This window comes from Pundamilia nyererei, unplaced genomic scaffold (assembly GCF_000239375.1).
Source record: "Pundamilia nyererei isolate P.nyererei 1_Seehausen unplaced genomic scaffold, PunNye1.0 scaffold00063, whole genome shotgun sequence".
NCBI classification, from domain to species: Eukaryota; Metazoa; Chordata; class Actinopteri; order Cichliformes; family Cichlidae; genus Pundamilia; species Pundamilia nyererei.
Window position 1 is genome coordinate 2,620,546 of NW_005187464.1, and position 21,907 is coordinate 2,642,452.

Consider the following 21,907-nt stretch of genomic DNA (forward strand, 5'->3'; position numbering starts at 1 on the left):
TTTACACTGTCTAGACTCCACTGACTCCTTTAAAAAGCAGCCAAAGACATTTATAAACAAACAAGCTTTTAATTAATTTTTTCACTGTTTTATATTATTTTATTTGTATTTCTGATTTTATTGTGAAGCACTTTGTGATTTTTATATGTGTGAGAGAGAGAGAGATAGACTTTATTTGTCAGTTGCAGGTCTTTTGCCCACAACCAAGATGACAGACCTTGCTGACCGTACATACAATACACAAACATCATATTGGGGAGACATGAAGGCTAGGTAGCGAGGAAAAAAAACATCGAAATATGTAACACAAAAGGCTAATACAGGAATGCACAGATATCAACACACCATAGCACAATAAACACAGACAAGCAACATGGGAAAGAGTTCCAGTGTGAAATGTGCTATATAAATAAATGTTACTTACTTACTTACCTTCCCACTCGATTAGTTTGTTTCCTTTCTGTTGTCTGTGTGTTTAGTCGATATATTTTGGATTGCTTCCTGTTTTGTTTTATAAAAGTTTTCACTGGTGCCTTGTTTCATTTCTGACCTTCTGATTGTCGGATTGTTTCTTGTTCCCATCGAGTTGTAAGTATAGGCTATAAATAAAACAGTCCTCCCTTTCTTCTTCGACATGTCATCTGCTTTGGGTCCATTTCTGTTGTACAGAGTTACCCTGTCTGACTCATAGTGTTTGATTATATCGGAGGTTTTTGGACTTTGTGTTTTTGAATTTATTTAATCGCCAATTAAAGCGAAAGTTTTATTCGAGTTCTCTCCCTCCTGCGTTCTGGATGTTGCGTTTTCCTATCTGCAGCCCACAAAACCACCTTACTGTCTGCTGTCTGGCTTTGCCGAAGAAGTTCATGAACAAGTTTGTGACTGAAAGGCACGTAAACAGATTTATTGCGTATGTCGTGTTTTCCCTTTCACATCACTAAATTTTGGGAGGAAAATATTTAAGTGAATCATAAATGTACCCAGTACAACACATGCAGGCTGCCAAGTTGCTCTTTACATTGAGCGTGTTGAGTGTGTCAGGGTGCGTCCGGTTTTAGTCTCAGTTTTACACAGAGATCAGTCAATAATGAAAGCTGGAAGAAGAACCAAAACGTTTGCAGAGCTCTGTGTGCAAACTGCTGAGTTTGCACACAGAGCTCTGCAAACATTACAAATGTATTCTTAAATACATTTGGCTTTTATTTTTCCTCCCCTTTATTCATGCTTGAATGTTTTTCAAGATTGTATCGTGACTGAGACAGAGCTGAGTTAGCAGACCAGCAAATTGTAAGATTTAGACTTATTCAGCTGTTCAGATTTTGCAGAAATTGTTGTTCTCAGATGACTCTGAGTCAGATTCTTCCCTTTGACTTAAATATCTGCAGCCTCACATGTGGGGGGAAAATGATGAGGATGATACCATGGCATAGTAGTCATGACTTCACCAACTTAAGGATTTCTTAGGGTCTGATTGGAAGTAATGATCTGTGTTTTGATGACGTGCCAGTTTCCAGTTTACACTGCACCCTGGTTTTGCATTAAAGCAGGTTTTCTTGGATAATGCCTGCGCTCCAGATTGTGTGCCAGATTTTTCCAGGGAACAGCAGCCTCTAAGATCCCACCCAGCCCCACCTCAGCTTCTTACAGAAGGTTTGCCCTTACATCACAGTGTATAGATTATCTGTTATCTGCCTTTACTTGAGCTGTCTGTGAAAGTGAAACACATGCATAAAATTTAAAAAAAAAAATACTGTTTTATGCCTGTTATGTTTGCCTAATGAGGACTGTGATCATCTAATTTACAGTGCTCTTGTTGGTTTGCATTATTGAAATAAATTAGTCCACATCGATATTTTTTTACAGATCATCGGCAAAGGTTTCCAGGATTGTTGCTTTTTGGTTCCCCCTTATTTGCTGATCTAATTTAAGCCTTTTCTTTTAAAATTTCAAAAACATCCAATAATCTTCCATTTTAATGTATAAAAAAGTTGGGTTTTTTCACAAACAAATTTGTATACAAATTAATTGGCTTTAGAAATCAACCGTAAACTACTGTGGAACTGCTTAGTTTGAAAAATGATAGAGATGTGAGGTGAGCTTAATGAAAAAGGAGACATTTTCTCAAAGAAAAAGTTTGTTTGCGTTAAGAATATGCAAAAACACACACACATAAAAACACTTTTTCATCTTTAGCAGTGGTTGCATTGTCATAAAAGCATATAATCTAAAGAGGGGATGATATTCTGACCAGTAAAAACCATGAAGTCACAGATTGTTTCAAAAATAATCAGTTAATCAATTCTACTGGATATAAAGAGGGAGTTATATAGAATAATTTTTTTATAAACTCCAGGAGTTAGACAGCTGGGTATTCCCAGAGTTGTGTGTGATTTTCCACACAGATCTGACAGAAGTTTGTATTTTTAAAAAATGGTGAAGAATTGAAGTCAAAGTGCACAAGGGCAAAGCCTGGAGTTGGGTAAGTCTTTCTTTTAAACAGATGCTGTCTGGGGTAAAGGTCTTGTGCTGAAAGAGAAGTAGATGGCTGACTAGGTTGCATGCGCTCTTTCTCATTTCCAACCATTACAACAGTTCCTTCTACTGAGAAACGGCCCCATAACAGGATGCAGCCTCCACCGTGCCTTAGCATTGGAGTGCTATTAGCCATCTTGGCTTAGAAAAAAAACAACAAGTAATAAAGTGCTGTTGAGATGGTTCTCCTTCTTCTATCCCACTTGTAATGATCTGTTAGACACTTCTTGTACATCCTGGACTCTCAAAAAAATCTGTCAGGGAAACCGAGCCAATCAAAAGCCAAATGGGGAAATAAAGCAAACATATGAGGTCTTTTTGTGACAACAATTTAAATTTCTTTTAGGGGGCGTTGTTTAGTTTTCTTTTACTGGGTTTAACTACTATGGCTGCTAAATGACAAATTGCTTGGATGCTTCCCTGATTTAGGCCCTTCTTCCCTACATGTAAAATTATGTGATGAGTCTTTAGGGATTTGGTCTTGTTTTAGCTTTCTACAAACCCATCTCTGCTGAGTTTCCTTTTTTAAAATCACATTTTAGTTGTGTATTAGCTTAAAGACAACAAACTACTTTGGTGGAATATTTCCCCGTCTGTTAATCGCACATCACGTGTGTGACTGTAAACTACAGTAAGCCACATTATTTGGATATCATTCTCTTATTTAAAGCATGTTTTCTTTCACTTCTCTATTTACCACACAAACGTTCATCGCTTTTTGTGCATTTGATAAACGAAACAACAACAACATGCTGTTTACTGCTGACTCAGGACTTTTTGAGATCATGTAAAGTCACCAGCCGTAGCGAAAAAGCGCACAATCGAGTTTAGTAAAAGATGATGTCGACCAGTGCAACAGATCAGGGCTGAGAGAAGTTACTGGCTCGATGCCATTTGAAATTTTGTAAACATGCTAGCTTTTCCACAAAATGAAGAACCTACAAAAATTTAAAAAAAGAATTAAAAAAAGACCCTTTCTTTTTTTTAAATTAAATGTTACTGGCATAAATGATCTCTTGTCAGGAACACTCAAAGTGTCACTTCCTCTTACTCTTGACACCAGAGAGAAGCTGTTGCTGCCTTGATTGCAGTCTAGCTGATGCCTTAACTATGACCTTTCTCTTTTTCATGCACACACACTGAGCTAAAACAGAAACCACTGCTGTATCTGAACTGTTACATGTATTGAAAAAGGAGATTTTAATTGCCGCGTTCATAGATTCTGCAAACACCAGTTTCTTATCACTGCTTTCACTATGCAGCTTTTCCAGTAACAATGATGTACTTTCTCTAAAAGAATTTTGAAAAAAACATATTGCACAGTAATGAAAGTGACAAACAAGACAACAAAGAATACAAAATTATAATTTGTTGCACGTCTATAACTTCCCAAGCATCACTTTGAATACACATCATCATGCAGTACATACATTCTGCAGCATATCTGGGCTTATAAAAATCTAAATGCCTCTCTCTCTCTCTCTCTCTCACACACACACACACACACACACAGAAACACAAAACTCTTGCCTCATTTGTTAAAAATCTAACTCATATACAGTGGGTTTTTTTGGTCACAATATTATTTTTAAACTCAGTACTTTGCAGGTTGTATTTGAAGCTTTCGAACTCCTTCATTCCCAATCGTTTGCCTGAGCACGGGGCAGTGTCCTGGGCTGGCCGTGACCAGCACCCTGCAACCTGTTCGTTCACTTAGAAACTTCCTTAATGAGTCATCGAAATATTGGTTTCCTTCTTTGTAGCTGTCCAACAAAAGCAGAGCCTTGCCAGATGTGATTAAAAGAGTTCTCAACTTTTCTGTTGATATATTTTTGGTGAGTGAAAGCTGAGTTGTTATCTCCTGAAACAAGTCGTCTTTCACGGAGCTGCAGTCAACATATAAGAGAAGATGAAGTGCGCTGAGGTCGAGGAAGTTGGAAAGGGAATCTGTGGGCCATTCAGTCCAGGATGAGATCAGGATGTGGGCTACAGTTGTTTTCCCGCTTCCGGGAAGTCCCTCAAGGAAAAATGTCTCACCAGCACCCGGGAGTAAAGCAGGAAGATTCACAGGGTGGCCTTCACTGAAAATAAAAAAAGCAAAGTCGAGATTGTGAAGTCAACAAAACCCCAAACAAATTTAGAGCATGGTGTGGCTGTGAGGTTTAAGTTCTTTTTCGAGATCCTGGGCTTATTACAGATTACTTTTACTTTACCTCACAGTGACTTCTGCATAACAACGTTTGCATTTAAAAACTTTACTGCGATACATCGTCATGTACTGTAGCTATCAGTGCATTCAAAAAATGTTCTTGAGCTGAGCTTCACAAGCTCGCTCACTGATTTCGCAACTGCTGCCTTGGATAAACCGATAGCCATGACAATGTCAGTCAACTATCATAAATTAGCATTAAATAGGCAGAAGTACTGTTCGCAAACACAAATGTAGGAACAAAAAAAAGAAAACAAAAGCCTTGCCATGCCATGGTCATTCCCTTTTGTGTATTATAAAAAGTTTTTAGCTGTCACAGGAACTGTGTTTAAACCCAGCATTATATAGTTTCATTAAGTTAAATCTGTAAGTAATCGAAGGCTGTGGCTGAATATACAACACAAATTTAGTTGAAGTCCACACAGTAAATTGTGACCATAAACTTGTCTTTATGAGTGACTTATGTATGTATATATACGTATATATTGTCTGTCTTGTCTTAATGTTGGTTTATGTTGGTTTATAATGGAGCACTGTAACAAAAAATAATTTCCCCCAGGGATCAATAAAGTATTCTGATTCTGATTCAGACCCCTAAAAATATAATAACCTCATTATTTTTTAAATGTGCTATCTATTACTGTAGATTCATAGAGGATGGTGTTACTGCTAACAAGGACCACTACCTAATAGAACACTAATTGAGATGACTTCATGTAGCACGCCACACACAGCTCTGCACAATGCTGGGTGGTTGCAAGTAAACGAAAAGAGGATTCATTGTATGCGATTTTCTGGAAAGAAGAACAAATTTTTTTTTTAAGGCTGCGTGTACGGGAAATGATATCGGATAAATGCATAGTCGTCTATTTCCCAATCATTTTGGACGCATGTATTTATGACTCACTTGTTTTGCAGTCTGCGAGGCAGCTCCTCCGCACTGAAAGTGGTGCATTGATTCCTTCGCTCTGCACTGAGAAAGCTTTCTGAGTAATGCGTTTTCACATTCAACCCCAGATTTTCCTCAACGTCGCCTGGAGACAAAAAGAAGTCCAGTCAGTCATTTGCTGAAGATGTGAAATATCCTGCAGGTCGTTCTTTTCAGATAATCTTTCAGTGGCACATAAATCCTGTAAACTATATTTCTCAACTTGATAAGCTACCTACCTTCATTACAAGGAGCTATCTCGTTCTCATAGTTGTCGTCATAACTTCTCAGACCTGACAGGACGGAACAGCATTGTTAGAAATATGACAACACGGAGGACAGTAAGATAAAAAGAAAAACACTGAAGGACTCCGTTTTATTTATAACCAGTGTAGAAATTCAACAGCAAAACAGCAATAAAAACATAACCACTGAACTCACGGGAAGCAGCGGTAGGAGCAGGTCTTTCCAGGAGGTTCCTGGTGCTGTGAGTGCTGTGATTGTGGGACCCTGTAACAAAAAAGTGCACTTTAATGCAACATACTGGTACAGCAGGTGATGTAATCTTTAAGCACTGATACACTGAATGTATGGAGGTTGTTGGGTTTGGTTTGTTTTGAATTATACATTCTTTAATTGACCTTATATTTGCTAAAATAGGTACGTATATTTATACCTATATCTCTGTATTTCTCTATATTTTTGTATCGATATGTCTGTTTCTACACTTTATTTTAAATCAGTGCTTGGTGCAATGGCAGATATGATCACTCAATTTCCCTCTGGGATTAATAAAGTCTCTGTGATTCTGATTCTAATATTTTGGCTTTGAAGTTTCAATTATTCCTCAAAATGTCCAATATTATCATATGCTCTTGAAAGCACCACAATAAAGATCCATGCCTTCCTGATAACTGTGTGACAGTTCCCTGATCTATCTGTAAGTAAAACGTCATTTTTACACATTCATATGTGAAAATATGTTTAATAAGTTTTCCAGTGAACTTGAGTGAGGTGTGTGAACAATAATATAAACTCGTGCTGAAAAAATCACCCATGCGTTTACAATTAGCTTTGAATTCCCCTTGTAGATAAACTAAAACCACACTGGGTGTTTCCCACAATCTAGCCGGTCTGGTCTGATAGTTGCGAAACGCAGTAGAATGTAAAAAGCTAAGTCATGGTCACACCAAAAAGAAAAAAAAACACTGCAGGTCACATGCTAAAGAATTTCCAGCAAAGTTTTGTTCAAATCACAAGCATTATAGAACAAATCGGACAAGAACCTCCTGAAACGTTCACAGATGCTTCCTCTTTTACATGACCTACAGTGTCACCAGTGTTCCCGGGAGTATGCATGTGTTGTTTTCTTTTCTTTTTTTTCCCAGTCAGAGCTGCGCAGCCTTTGACACAGGAAAGATACGTTTTGCAGTGCTGAGTAATGAATTCAGATTGTCTGTGAGCTGTTTGGCACAAGACCAACAACAAAGTTTTGGTTTTTCTTGGGCATTAAAGTTAAAATCATTTAGCCGATGTCAGCTCTGTCGTTGCACATTTTATGCAGTTTTACTGAATGTTTAAAATGAAACCAGAGCGAGCATTTGCAGCGAGGTGTTAAATACTTTGTCTGTTTTTGTGGCAAAGGGAAATGCAGGTTTGCATTAAGATCACCTACATGTTGTATTACAGGTTTTGCAAGATGACTGGCTTTCATTTTGAATTTGTTTCTTAAATATCTTGCAAAGTATCCATTGTTTGAGATAACTGTTTTTATCTAAGCCCATTATTCAAGATAACTGCTGCTATCTGTGGTATTTTAACACCTCACTAAATTGTTACCCATCATTTTGTTTGAAACCAACATTTCTGTCTGCAGCACGACACAGGATATGTAAGCATTCCTGTCTGTGCTGAACTGAGGGACTGATTGGTTACCTTTTCGTCGTCGATAGGTGACCACTCCGACAGAGACGAATGCCACTATCACTGCTATGCACAGTATAATGATGACAGCATCACTTTTTGCAGGACTAAGTGGTATTTCATCTGTGAAAAGAGTCAAAACATTGTGGGATTAGTATTTCATGGTAATATCTATGCTTTAGCAATTTTAGCCGCTCTGGAAATAACCAAACATACCAAAGGCATATAACCACAAACTTCCCCTTTGCTGGTCAAGGACAAAACCTTATGGCAGCTATAGTGCCTCGTTATGCTGGTGCAATGGCAGATATGATCACATAAAAATATCTTCTTTCACATATTTTATGTATTTATTTATTTGTTCTTGTATTAAAAATACATTTCTCTTACTCTAGCATTGAACATTTTATATGTATAAGAAATGAATTAAAATATATTTCTCATTTCCCTCAACAGGATCATCATTAAACCCTTTTGTGTTTATCATTACAATATGACTTACAATAAAGCTTCCTGTGGGAAATACCGCATGGGAAAATGTGGCTAGTTTTTCATCAAAGAAATAAATATGACACACGCAAAGCACATTAAAAGTGAAATGGTTTCGATACGTGTTATGATTAAATATATATTTTTTCCATATTGGTGTGAAAACAATGAGCACCCTACATGCAGACACGGAAAAGTCTCACATTTGAAGATTTGCTACGCACCTACATCCACACACCAGACACACACCACCCACCGGCTTCACAGAAACACATGGGAGGGTCTTTGAATTCCAGGAAAGCAGTGGAAAAAGTGGGGGAGTCATATCTACATATCTAAGTCTCTGCAGTTTGATGTAGGGTGGGGATAAAAGCCAACATGTACAAATCAAAATTCTAATCATAACAGGAAGTTGGTGATGACAGGAACACAGGTTATGAGAACATATTTCCTGTGGTAGCTTTGAACATTTAGAGCTTCACTTAAACTTTAGTGTCGTCTGCTCTTTTGGGGACTGTTTAAAAAAAATCTATTTCACTTTCTGATCAGTTAAACAGGCACAGTATGTAATGTTGGAGCCTTTTCTCTCCTTTTTTTTAAAGGAGGCACACAGTACAGCTGGATGATTCCCACCTGGAAAAGCTGGGATTATGTTACATCCCCCTTCCTGTTAAATATTGTGAGTATTGTTTTGGAAGAAATCCACTTCTGCAATGCCTTCCTGAAAGGAAGCCCTCCTTTTGATCTCAAAGGCACAGCTATAAGCTGCATCTAACTCTCATGCACACGCAGGAGGACATGTAAATACCATGTACCATTTCAAGACTGGAAACGAACGCTTACCTGGAATATAAATTGTTGCAGAGATGCCGTCTTTTGTAAATTTACAGGTGTAGTTGTTTTTTTCTGATGAGCTGACTTTTATCTGGCTGGTGATTCTAAAAATCTGGTCTGGTGTTGATTCAGCAGTGGTGTTGGGATTGAGTGTCTTCAGGTTTCCATTCTGCCATTCAACCGTTGACTTAGGGTATCCCTCAGACTGGCAGGTTATCAGGACCTCATCACCTGTTGCTGCCCTCTCAATGTGTTTGGTCACTGATTTATAAGATGCTAGGGAAGAAAATGACGTTCTATTGTAACACAAGATTGATAACAGCATGTGCTGAGTTTGTCAAAGATTGTTTTCTTTTTTCTTTTCTTTTTTTTTTACAAAATTGACTAATAGTGGTCTTTATTTCAGTTTCAGTTTGAGTGAAACTTTAACTGGCCAGAAATGACCATGCGCTTTGGCAGTTACGAGACCATTCCCAGAACAATGCTTGTGAAATCTTCAGAAAAGAAAAGTAACAGGCCTACACTGCAACACATGTACTTCTCACCTTCAACAGACAAGGCTATAGTTTTATAGTCGGCTCCATCCGCTGAATGAACCACACACTGGTACTTCCCGGCGTCACTGATTCTAAGACTGGACATCTGTAAAGTGACAAAAGAACAAGAGTCCTCTGTTATGCCCTCTTAAAGAAACCAAAATGGAAAACTTTTCAGCTCTATCCCTCCCTCTGACTCTCTTATTAGGGTTTTATTCTGTACTATAATATAAAAAATTAAACAGACTTAGTCATTTTATGAGTATACACCCCTGTAAAGTTCCAGTAAAGTTATCCTGTGGCACTTTCTAGGGAATTTAAACCTGTTGAGAGTAATTTTTAAAAAGATGAAGAAGAGCTGGCAAGTTTAAACAAGCTTAATGCTCGGAGTAAAGTTAGTAGGAATTAAGTGGTAAGCCGTCCAACATGTGTTATGTAAGTCTGAGTAGCTCAGTGCCAGGAATTACCTTCAGCTTAGCCCAGCCTTCCGCCAGCTCCTCGGTCAGAAGCTGCACTCGTCCCCGATACTTTGGAGATTCCGAGCGCGGCACGCCATTATCCAGCCGGATCACGTCCTGAACGGAGTCAGAGTTGATCCAGTGCCAGGTCACGTTCAGGTCAGGATGAGGATAGGAGGGTTTAGGGTTGAACTTGCAGCCCATCACGACACTTTCTCCAAACTCTGACGTATACATGCTTTGCTCTGCCTCAACAGTGAATAAGACTGCACGGAAATGACACAAAATAATGCCAAGATGAAGGTAAACACTCCAGTCTTAAAATGTTTACAAGCATCTTATACTTTTTACATAATCTCACTCTGCAGCTGTAAGTGCCTCACGTGTCAAATATGTAGTTATTGTTCTGACTTTGCTTCTACATATCCAAAAAATGTATTTACCACCCACCTGAGAGAGAGGGCTGAAATAACACTTGTAAAACTATAAGAAGGGCCCAGTCCATTGAGATCTGAGGATGAAAAAAGGGATTATTACCAGATGCTGAGATTCTTTAGTGATGAAACATGAGTCACTTTACCGAAGAAAACCAGATGTGCAGTGTGACCTTGTTTGCCTCTTAATTTGGCAAAAAGCTGTGTGACACTATATCACATGGTAATCCCAATCTAGCATGACTCAGCTCCAAAGAAGTACTTCCCTCTTCTTTATCTTTTATAACAGGAAAAAATAACACAGGGAAGTTTTTGTTTTGACACTGAAGCCATGCCAGCACACTTCAACCGCACCATCCTCATATAACAGCCCACCTCTCTACATAAAACATCTTTCCACCACACCATTATATCTGGAAGTGTAGCTGTACCAGGCTTCTATGGAAAAAATATAACTTAACAGCAACTGCAAATGTGTACAAGAGCATCTTTGTTTGCTTACACAGTAAGCAACTTTGATAGATGAGTAAGTAGGATATAAATAGACATTTTTGGAAAGACAACTACAGTTCTGCAGAACTCTGATTGTTAAGATCTGTCATCTGTTTGGTTAACCAGTCTTATCTGATACGTGATAGTAAGGGAGTTTTAGAGTACGTGTATGCATACACAGATAAATCAGATGAGTCGAAACAGAATCCAAAGACAAAAATAAATGTTAACATCAAAAATAGATGGCCCGTGTAAAAACAGAAAAAATGTAAATGGCTCATTTGTACATGCAAAAAGATACAGAACATAGAATATCTTTACATTATTATTTTTATCATTATTAATATTGTTATTATTGATGGTGTTGCTCTAGTGTTAAAAATATATATGTGTATATATATATACATTTTTGAGTTGTCCTAAATAAATAATATGTCCTCTTACCTGTAGGTCATTCAAAAACAGCCAGCTGTGTTCTCATTAGTTATTTCCTTCTTCCTTGAGCTCTAAATGTGATCTGAACTCCCTCCGTCAGTCCCTTCGAACAGTTAAGGCAGGAGAAGTGGCCACGCCTCCTTCCTTTACTGTACTCAGCTCAACTTCTTTATGAAATTACGGCGTGTTTTTTCGTGGAAACCTTAGACGGCTCCAAATTAACTCTCCGCTGCTCACACGGAAGCTGACTTGTGATTACTGTAACACACCGATAAAGAAGCGATCAAAATGTTCCCGACAGTAAACTCCTCCAAATATAGTGGCTCAAACATTAATGATCAACAAACACATATTGAGCAACATTCGAGTCCTGTAGCTTGTGTCCGAAACTAATACTGGTTAGTTTTTTGTGGGTTTTTTTTAACGCACTTGTTTCTGTCTATGTGGTCAGGACTCCCAAACTATGGCGTCCTTTATCGGGAATTTTTTATACTACCTTAGTATCACCCAGTTTGACCACTTACTGTAAATATTAATCCAGGTAAAACTCGTAACAATATCATCATTAGTGATGAAAGAGTTAGCAAAGATATCCTCTACTTAAAGAAAATAGGCTGTGTAAATATTTTAGTGTAAATAATAAGTAAAATTCCAGCAGCAGCACCTGAACTCTCGGTCTAAGGTCATAATCCTAACTCTATAACTTGGGGGAAAGAATCAAGAAGGACTTTTTTCTTAGAAAATGTATTTATTTATTTATTTAATGTACCACTTATAATGGCTAATGGTTACATTTCTCTGGTTATCAAGACTTGAGAAAACTAATTAACTACTACCATGGGTTATGGTTAAGATCAATCAATCAATGATGTCGTTGGCTTTTTTTTATACTTTGACTCAGGGTTGAAGCACCAAAAATTAAATACTATACTATAATACTTTGTAATTTTTGTTCATTGTCTTCATAGATGTTCTTTTTAAACTGCATGTAACTATTTGAATTTCAGCATGCTAAGTTAAATATTTATCATTTGCAAATTGCTTATTAATAGCACAGTATCACTTTATTAGTAACTTATTAATGCTTTATCCTTCCTTTCCATACTTAACACCAGCAGGGCCAGTACCTAAGGTTTTCCCCTCTACTACATCATAGTAATACGCTGTTGATGGTAAGTAATGAGCAAGACATGATCTTGTTAACCTCAGCTCAGTGTTTGCCATACTCATTCCCCTTAAAAGTGTTTAGTATAGTTTATTATCACGTAACACCTCTAAAAACTACAGTTATTAATAGTGTCTCTGGAACTCTTTGATTAAGTTTTTAACTCAGAATCTATCCATCTATCGATCTTCTTTTCTGGATCTGGGTCATCAGAGTTGAAGTCTAAGCAGAGACATATCCCCTCCTAGGCCACCAGGCCAGTGTGTCCTGGGTCTCCCCCATGTCTTCTTCCCAGCAGGACATGCCTAAAAACCCCTCACCTAGGTGGCTATGTGTCTACACGTTTACAGTCTATATGTGTTTTGTGGGCTTGGAGAAGACATTTGACTCCACCAGGGTGTTGCTCATTGTTTCAGTTCCAGTTAGAGCTTGGTTCCTGTGCTGGCAGTAAATCAGGCACATTCCTGGAAGAAGTTGGATCCCACCAAAGCTTCTCTACTAAAGTTTTACTTTTTCAGTATTACTAATGACGGCAACAATAAACAATATCCAGAAAGAAAAAGAATAAGATAAAATACATAACTACTTGATCTAAATTAGGTTGGGTTGCAAAATTCATATAGCAAAGCCAACGTATTAGTTTTAAGGGGATCATTCAAAGTCAACCAACAGACCGATTGACTGATGAAGTTGTGTAGTGATCATGCATTAAGACCATGAGAAGAGCTATAGGTGGGTGCTGAGTCCACCTTTGGTTGTGAAGCTGTTAAATGAGCTCTGAAAGTACTGCTGCCTCAGCATTTCTTATCCATCCATCCACCCGACTGTGAGAGGAAGCAGGAATACCCGGTGTAGACCCACACACGGGGAGATATGGGGAGAACATTCAAAGTCCACGCAGGACCCAAACCCAGGACCTTCTTGCTGTGAGGGGACAGTCCTAACCATGACAGCACTATGCCACCCTAACATAACAGCTACTCTGATGAGAAGTATTGCATATAAAGACAAAAGCCATAGTGCAATATTAACGAGTAAATTTAAACAAAGCAGAATTTTGCCCAATGAGTTTAAGTCACATGTATTTGACTCAATACCCCAGAGCAGTCAATACTGTGGAATTTTCATTTGGCATGTAAATGTATTTGTAAAAAAGTACCGTTTAAATCAACACACGCGCAAAACCAAGATGTTTACACAACACTTAACAAGTCATGTGCTGAAAGCTGGAAAGCTGGAGTTGAATGAAATAACCTTATCTGAGGGAATTTTTACCTGCATGTCAAGTCATCCCTCATGTGGAATATACAGCAGGGTGTCATCCAGACATTATCCTGTGCCAACCTGCATAACATCGAACCATAAAACATTTCTGGGTTTCCCATGTGCTTACCTCTTGGCTGAATCAGGAATATCAGCTAATGTGACGAGAAGCTTTATTTTCACAGTCTTTTTCACTTACGGAAAACAGGTAAAATAGCTGTCTGTCTGTAAAAGGTACTATGACAAAGACACGGTGTTGGCGAGGCAAGGATATCTGAAACACTGACATGACATCTTTTATTTATTTTTCCTTTAAATGTAATTAATTGAAATTATTAATAAGTAAATTATTGTATTCAAAAAGAAAAATAAACAGATGTAATACGGAGAAGTTTTGTCCGCAGTGACAACCGTTCACTCATGTACTTAACACTGTGACTTCTCTGTGTGACATATCTCTACACGGTTTATTTAAGTTAGCATTTGTCATGTGAAGTTGCCAGGAAGGTGACAGATGAGAAGTTCCCACTGCCGTTGTAATTCACTGATGGTACATGATAGCTTGGCTTGATATGAGTCACTGCAGCATGAAACTATCACATAAGTCCAGTTCATTTTGCTTTTGATTCATGAATTCAGAGGGGAAAACTGAAGAAGAACAAGCATGGGATGCTATTTTTCCCACAAATTCATGGTAGGATCATGTCACACCTGATGGCTCAGGTGGTTCAAAGTCCAAAAACTCCAGCCGTGACTAGATGAAATTTCATCTGGCAGTTTAACTTCTGTTTCACTTTCAGGAGAGAAGAAGTTTCAGAATTCATCAAAGTCCACCGCAGCTCCGAGTATATCTCAAACTATATCACTACTAGTGCTAAATTAATGCTACTCCGTTATTCAAATACAAGAATAAATAAAACTGACAGGAATTCATTTTGAAAGTCAGTCCCTCTCTCTGCTGGTCATGTATCCACCATCCGCACTGTTAAATATTTAGCTTACAAATTGGTGTCATATGCATTAATATATGTATAATTTTCATTGAATCTTGAATGATCTTCCATTGATGATCATTCAAGATTAAAACTATACTGTCAATGATTAAAACAAAGCTATCTGAAGTAAAACCCTTGTATAATTAACCCAGTTACCATTCAATCCAAAGGTTTTAAGAGACTACTAGGCTGCTATATTATTATTATTATTATTATTATTATTATTATTATTATTATTGCTTTAATAAAAACTCTCCACCACCCGGAGTTTACGTATCTTAAATCAAGCCATTCATTCAACGAGTCAACGTGTAACGCTACTATTTAAGTGACCCATGAGAACCAATAGAGGGAGCCAAACTACACCATCTAAGTCACTTTAGCCTTCAAGTAATCATTCGGTCCCTTCCTATACTTTGACAAAATCATCATAGATTTGTTTTGTTTTGGTTGATCTTGTCAACTTGCTTTTGTGTTTGTTTTAAAATAAGTGTTTTACAAATGTGACTAAAATTAAAACTGAAATGAAAAGCTATAAAAACTATTTCCTGTGTGTTTTAATTGTATTACAGTCTTTGTTGTTGTTGTTTTCTATTATTTATGTTTTATTATTTTCATTTCATTCAACTTACTCTTTATATTTCGAATGCAAATAAATGAATGAATAAAACAAAAAAACAGTTAGTTTAGCCGGAAGTAAGACGTCATTTCCTTCCGCTAAAAAGGCAGTGCGCGTAGCTTTTATTTTGACGATCCACTCCGGAGTCCTTTCCCCAGCATTTAGCTTACAGTCTTCAAAGTGTTTGGGGTATGTAAAGCTTTTATTTTAAGTTCTCCAACTTGTCATGAAATATAAAAGTTTATACGGACAACAGTTTCATTTAGGTTAAAGACAGTAGTCGTGTTGTTATTCGCTAACTTAACGGGAAAGCTTAAAATGAGTTGAGGCTTAAAGCTAAAGCTGAAGTGAAGAGACACTGAAGGACTGAAGAGGTCACTACATGCTGAAACAAATCCAGTTTGAAGCAGGTGGCTTTTCTAAGCCCGACTCTGGAATTTTGTTTGCTGTTGTGATGAGAGCAGAGCAGCACGTTTGAATGCCTGCGTGTTTAATTCACAGAAACGCCAACGCAGCCATGGGTGTCCTGCTGTCCAAATCCATGGATGACAATTTAAAAAAGCAACAAGAATTCATGCTAACGAATGCACGGCTGCAGGTGAGTGAAAGTGCACCCACTCGCACATCACCTCTGACCTCTGCTGTGACATCTTTCACTAGTGAAAGATGGTGAAAGTGAAAAAGCAAAAAAAAAAAAGCAGATTTTTAATTATTTTTTAACACATAAAATTGCCCCAAACCTTCCCACCAAAAGGTTTTATCTTCATACTTTGAAATTGTACTAGTTGCAGATGCTGAAATGATGTCGGACTAAGTTAAAATTGTGCACTTGTTTATTTGCATTATTTTTGTATCAGCTCCATGAGTACAGGAGACATCCACAGCAACTGTAGGTCTGCAAACATTTTTAATCTCTATGACTACAACCAAATCCATTTAGACCCACTACTTTCCCACTACTCTCTGGAGGAGGTAATTAACTACACTGCTCATTGTCCGAGTAGTGTGATCACTGTGCGTTACTTCCTTTGTCCCACACACTGACACAAACCCCTGTCCTAATGACGACACGCATACCATCTTTCTTTTAGTGTTTAAGTATTACTACACACCAAAGTCAAAAACCAGCCCAAAGTGATTTCACAGCAGGTACCACTGTGATTCTACTTAAAGAGGAAACTTGCACAGGTAGAAAAAGTTTGTTACCCTGGTGAAGATCATGCTATGGCTTCTGGACTGGGGTGAGCATACACTCAGCTTTAACCTCACTCTTCCTCAATTTTTAGTCACAAAAGAAAGAAATTCTTCTGTGGAAATACACCACTGGGCTCAGATGTTCATATTGCTGTCTTAAGCAGGAGGAACTTTCTTTGGAAAGATGGAGTCAAAGAGGGTCAAAGCTTTCTGAAATCTTTCCAAATTACTGTAACTGTAAGATGCTTTTTTAAATGCCTATTTTCAATCCCCTGGCAATATTTCAATAGAATTGAAATCTTAGCATTGGTTAGGCGCCTCAGGTCCTTGAGTCCTTTCTTTGTGGATTTACTAGTGCATTTAGGAACATTACTCCATATCCAATTTTGGACAAATCATTTTTAAAAGCATGAGAGCATACAGAGTGCCCAAAAGTCAAAGTTTGCAAACATGTAAAAAAAAAAAAACCTTAATCCACAAAAAAAAACCCTAACATGAAATATTTTTTATTCATCAGGAATACCTGCTGCACATATTTCCCGCATGTATTTGCTCTGCTTTTCTTTCTCACATGTTACATCTGTTTCTTTTCCTTCTTCCAATGTGTAGATCATGATGATTTGTGTGCATCTGTTTTCAAGTTAGTGTCCCGCCTTGTGTTCATACTTGCACCCTTCACAAATGTCACCCTCAGAGTGCGTTGGTTCATTTCTGCTTTTTCCAGTCCTGTCCCAGAGTCACAGTCTGCTGCTTGTCTGAGCTTGCCAAAACCAAATCTTTTCCTTTTGATATTCCCACCAGCAGATATGTTTGTCTAGTTTTGAATTGCACATCTACACTAATAGGGCTAATTTATCACTTATGGGTTCGTAGCTATCCCATACAAACAGCCTGTAGAAACAGAAAATGGTAAAGAATGTTATACAAAGACCCTGAAGTCTTTAATGTAGATGACACATTATCATTATTATTGTTGTTATAAGTGTTCATTATTATAAACACTCATGAGTCATTTGGCATCAGCACAAAAATGAGAGGGAGATGGGCAGAATATTGAAGGAGCAGAGGCAGTGAAAGTGGATGAGTTTAAATAGCATCCAACCATCCAAAGTAACAGTGGGTGGAGACGAGTGTCAGCGGTAATTTGTGATGGATAGTTACAGACTGAAAGGAAAGGTTTTTAAGATGCTATGATGTGTGGTTTGGAAAACTGGAGGTGACAGAGTTGAAGATGTTAAGATTTTTTTGTTTGGAGTGACCATGAAGGACATGATTAGGAATGAGTACATCAGAGGGCCATTTCAGGTTGAGTGCTTTGGAGACAAACTAACTAATAATGTGAAACTGGTGGCTGAGCAAAGATGTGCAGTGATCTTTACTTATGTTACGTATTTGTGTATATGGGCATATTGAACTGCTTCATTTTTATAAGATGGAGACCCTGCAGCATCTATGTACTTAGATGCTGGAGTGAGTTTCAGGATAGTTTATTCAAATTTAACATCCTCTATCTTCCATTTACTTCCTTTTTTGTGACCCAGATGAAGCCGTCATGAAAGCTGACCTTTCAGCGAACGTGTCACCCCATTTCCCGTTCCTGCAGCTCATACACATGGTGTGGAGGAGCGGGAAATGCTTTCTTTTCATAATTGCATTCTTCACTCATTCACAACATGGGCCGTTAAAGGGGGACACCCTTAAGTGTGCTCAGACTACTCACTAGTTTGTTTCAGCGGATGCTGGCTTTAAAAGAACAAACACTGTCAATTACAGAAGTCATTCCTGTAATTTCCATTGAACCTAAAGAGTGTACAGCCAAGAGTCGATGTCAGGAGTACGAAACACCCAGATTGTGGAGATGAAAAGTTTGTCACTTCCTCCTTCCCTAGAGCGTAGTGTTTGTAGTTGGCATGTTTACAGCAGTGGATTCCAGGGTTTAGTTTCATGACTTAAAAAAAATTCCAAAGAAACTTCTCAAGCATACATAGAAGGTCTGTGCTCCCAACTAATCACATCTCTGTTCACGTAATCTACACTTCCTACAAGTTTTTAGGGGCTTTTTTAAAAAAGTACTAAGCCTTTGGTGCTTATGGAGATCTCTTTTAAACTGTCTGTACTCTCATAAAACAATTAACTGATGAATCAGATGATTATTACAGCTCTGATCAACAGTAATTGACTGAAATTGATTATAACTGAAAATGAAATCTTACCAAGCAGGGAAAATTTTATTTCATCATTTCTTCTTAATTTATTTTTGTGTGTCTGTGTGCGCGCGTGCATGTGCCCAGATGGAGCGCCAGATTCTGATGCAGAACCAGATGAGAGAGCGGCAGATGGCGATGCAGATCGCCTGGTCCAGAGAGTTTCTGAAATACTTTGGCAGTTTCTTTGCGGTGGCCACAGTGGGACTAACTGCAGGGTGAGATTCTAACGCCTCACAAAGATCTGACACAAACACACACAGACTCATCTCTGTGTTGTGCTTTTATCTTTGCAGTTAAATATTGTCTTCTGTTTATCATCATTTTTCTTTAGAGCTATTAAAAGAAAGAACCCAGGCATGCTGGCTCCCATCATACCTCTCAGTTTCATATTTGCCTACCAGATGGACAGCGCCTATGGAACGCTTATTAATCGTATGAGAGGTAAAGCTACACACTTACAGGCATCATCATCTTAAGGAAACCCGTTTAACATTTAAAAAGAGGGTGCACAGACGGGTAAATAAATCCTTATCAAGCATTATATAGTGATTCTTTGCTTTGGTTTTAGAGGATTATTTTACTTTGAACAGCAGAACACAGACTCACTATATCCAGAAAACACAGGCTCTAATATACAGTTAGGTCCATATATATATTTAAATACGTGAATAGTGTCTGTTTACCAAAACAATTTCCACTTTCCGCTATGATGGGCATCTATATAATGTGTAGACGCCCAGCTTTCATATGAGAAAATCCACATTCAAATCGGATGAAGGTTTTGGAGTTCCGGCCCCTTAACGTGTGCCCCCCGCTTTTTAAAGGGACAAAAAGTAATTGGACATTTGACTGAAAGGCTATTTCATGGGCAGGTGTGGGCACTTCCTTTGTTATGTCATTATCAATTAAGCAGATAGAAGCCCTGGAGTTGATTTGAGGTGTGGCACTTGCATTAGCACGATTCAAATGAATACATTTTATTTTATTTGTCCAGTTACTTTTGATGTCCTGAAATGATGGGATTGCATTTTAGTTCTCACATTTTTGTGCAATCTTTTTGTTCAACCCACTGAATTAAGGCTGAGAGTCGGCAGTTCAACTGGATCTGAGTTAATTATATTTAAAGTTGTTATATTTAAAATTAATTGTGGTAATGAACAGAACCAAAATGCAAAAAAAGAAAAAGTCTCTGTCCAAATGGACCTTACTGTTTACCAAATAATGCATCTAAATGTTTAACAAATATTGTGTTTAGTTATTCATTAATGACATTTTTAAAAAAGATTGCAGTCACTAATTATACCCATTAAATGTGTTTTTCATGATGTCTTTAGGGGAAGCTGAGAATATCATGGAGACTGAAAATGACCGTCTACAGTTACCTCAAGGGACTCCAACCTTTGAGAGCATAGAGAAGGCCCGCCGTGCTAAAAGCAGCCTCAGCGCCTTCTTGGAGAAATAATGTAATTAGTTATTGTCTAACAGCGTGGTTCCAGAGAGGAGCTGCAGCCACTGTACATTTCGTTTTCAACAAACCACAAAGACGGGGAAGTGGCTCACAAAGAAACCTCAGGTTTAGCTGTCCAAAACATACCCACTCCCTAAACGATACACAACTATACTTTATGTAGCATTAAGGTAAAAGCGGCCTCAGCTCCTTCTTGGAGAAATAATGTAATAATTTATAGAACAAACGTCCTCTATCATGGAAAATTTTAAGGCTCTGCTATTTCTCTCTGTCAGGTTGACCTTATTGAACGAAAGGCTCCTTATTCTGTCTCATTTCAGTCTTTCAGATACACCAATCGGGCATTACATTATGACTACCTAACTAACACTGTTGGTCGCCCTTTTGCTGCCAAAGCGGCCCTGACCCATCACGTGATATCTGGCACCAAGATGCCAGGTGTGGCCTCCGTGTTGAATAGTCTGAATCAGTGTTACTCACTTTGCTAGTGGTCATAATGTTATGCCTGATTGGTGTATGCCACATGTTGATCCATGAGTTAAGTTTTATTACAGTGTTATAAGAGCATTGTGTGACCACAGCAGATAACTTGTCTCTAAATATTGCACAATTGCAGTTATATCATCAGTGTTTTCTTTAGGTTGTTATTTTCCAGGGTTTGCTTTGATTATGTATGATGGACTTGAAGGGAAATTGATAGTAATATTAATCAGTTTATGTTATCTCTCTGGGGGGTTTTGTTGTATTTAGATGAACAAGAATACCAGCTGCTATAAGCCTGGTTCATGAATGTAATGATGATGATTGAACAAAGTGGTAAGACAATGATTGTTGGTCAAAGCTGCAATTAGACCAGTGCAGAGCAGAAATTCTCTTAAACACTCTTCATAACAGCTCATTTTATCTGGCTCTTATGTGTAATACGTCGCCTTTAAAAAGCTCCTGAAACACTGATGACTGTTGCAGGTCACTTGCCTCTCTGTTTAGATGATAGACTGTATGCAAAAGATGGACGTAGCATCCAAACCCTCCACTTTTTCTCCTTTACATTCAGCTCCTGCTGTCCTGGAACAGCAAAGGCTTGCACTTTCTTTCTCATTTCAGTGGCTACAATCCATCCTTTGTATTCAGTCTGTGGTTCTTTTCTATCCAGGTCATAGACGTGTTACTTTCTAAGAAGCTTTGTTTTGATGAAATGCCCTCTGCCAGGCTGGTAACTTTTGCAGTTGCCGATAACCAACAGCTGAAGTGATCAAAATGTAATGGTGCATTATTGGTAAAGATTCTCAGACATTTGTATTGACAGATAAAATGTATTATTTTCAACACTAAAATTTTAATTGTAGGTGTGAGGGAGCTTCAATACAAAGCTGTTGGACCTCCAACTTTTTTAAGCCATCACAGTAGATTCCAAGGTGCTGATATCTATACTTTGTGTTTGACATCTGGAAAAAAATTTTAAATTAATAAAAAAAGAAAATTGAAAAGATTTCAGTGTCTGAATTGATCTTTGTGACAAGGACACCCCCTGAATGCAAAGCTGTAGAGCAGGGATGTCAGTGTTTCTGTTAATGTAATGAGATCTTTTAATCTCAAAGAGCAGCAACTTCAGCAGTATGTGGGGTTTGTTTGTTTTTTAACGTGATAATGAAATGCTGCATATTAAATGACATTTCTCAGGATGACTCTTTGGGCTTAAATTGTTAGAAGTTAATGTGTAAAGTTA

The 21,907-nt window shown here is 38.0% G+C and overlaps 2 protein-coding genes across 2 annotated transcripts; one reads left to right on the plus strand and one right to left on the minus strand.

Annotated features, from left to right (window-relative positions):
• Positions 1 to 3,711: 3,711 nt before the first annotated feature.
• LOC102195976 (programmed cell death 1 ligand 2-like) lies at positions 3,712 to 11,344 on the minus strand. Its single transcript, XM_005735332.1, has 10 exons — positions 11,280 to 11,344; positions 10,360 to 10,420; positions 9,919 to 10,175; positions 9,461 to 9,557; positions 8,925 to 9,191; positions 7,605 to 7,715; positions 6,111 to 6,179; positions 5,909 to 5,962; positions 5,649 to 5,775; positions 3,712 to 4,613 (listed from the first exon to the last, which is right to left on the minus strand). Exons 2-10 carry the CDS (start codon positions 10,412 to 10,414, stop codon positions 4,127 to 4,129), a joined length of 1,524 nt encoding a protein of 507 aa, XP_005735389.1. The 5' UTR covers positions 10,415 to 10,420; positions 11,280 to 11,344; the 3' UTR covers positions 3,712 to 4,126.
• Positions 11,345 to 15,410: 4,066 nt separating this feature from the next.
• plgrkt (plasminogen receptor, C-terminal lysine transmembrane protein) lies at positions 15,411 to 21,668 on the plus strand. Its single transcript, XM_005735333.1, has 5 exons — positions 15,411 to 15,501; positions 15,814 to 15,910; positions 18,798 to 18,928; positions 19,045 to 19,154; positions 20,048 to 21,668. Exons 2-5 carry the CDS (start codon positions 15,830 to 15,832, stop codon positions 20,173 to 20,175), a joined length of 450 nt encoding a protein of 149 aa, XP_005735390.1. The 5' UTR covers positions 15,411 to 15,501; positions 15,814 to 15,829; the 3' UTR covers positions 20,176 to 21,668.
• The last annotated feature ends 239 nt before the right edge of the window (positions 21,669 to 21,907 follow it).

What these genes read in the sequence shown, in the direction of transcription:
- LOC102195976 (XM_005735332.1), bottom strand. Translation starts at nt 10,414, where the DNA reads ATGGACTGGGCCCTTCTTATAGTTTTACAAGTGTTATTTCAGCCCTCT. An exon ending in TGCAACAATTTATATTCCAG is followed by an intron (nt 7,716 to 8,924) that starts GTAAGCGTTCGT and finishes CTCTTTTCACAG; the next exon opens with ATGAAATACCACTTAGTCCT. An exon ending in CCTCGCAGACTGCAAAACAA is followed by an intron (nt 4,614 to 5,648) that starts GTGAGTCATAAA and finishes TTTTATTTTCAG; the next exon opens with TGAAGGCCACCCTGTGAATC.
- plgrkt (XM_005735333.1), top strand. Translation starts at nt 15,830, where the DNA reads ATGGGTGTCCTGCTGTCCAAATCCATGGATGACAATTTAAAAAAGCAA. An exon ending in TAACGAATGCACGGCTGCAG is followed by an intron (nt 15,911 to 18,797) that starts GTGAGTGAAAGT and finishes GCATGTGCCCAG; the next exon opens with ATGGAGCGCCAGATTCTGAT. An exon ending in GCTTATTAATCGTATGAGAG is followed by an intron (nt 19,155 to 20,047) that starts GTAAAGCTACAC and finishes TGATGTCTTTAG; the next exon opens with GGGAAGCTGAGAATATCATG.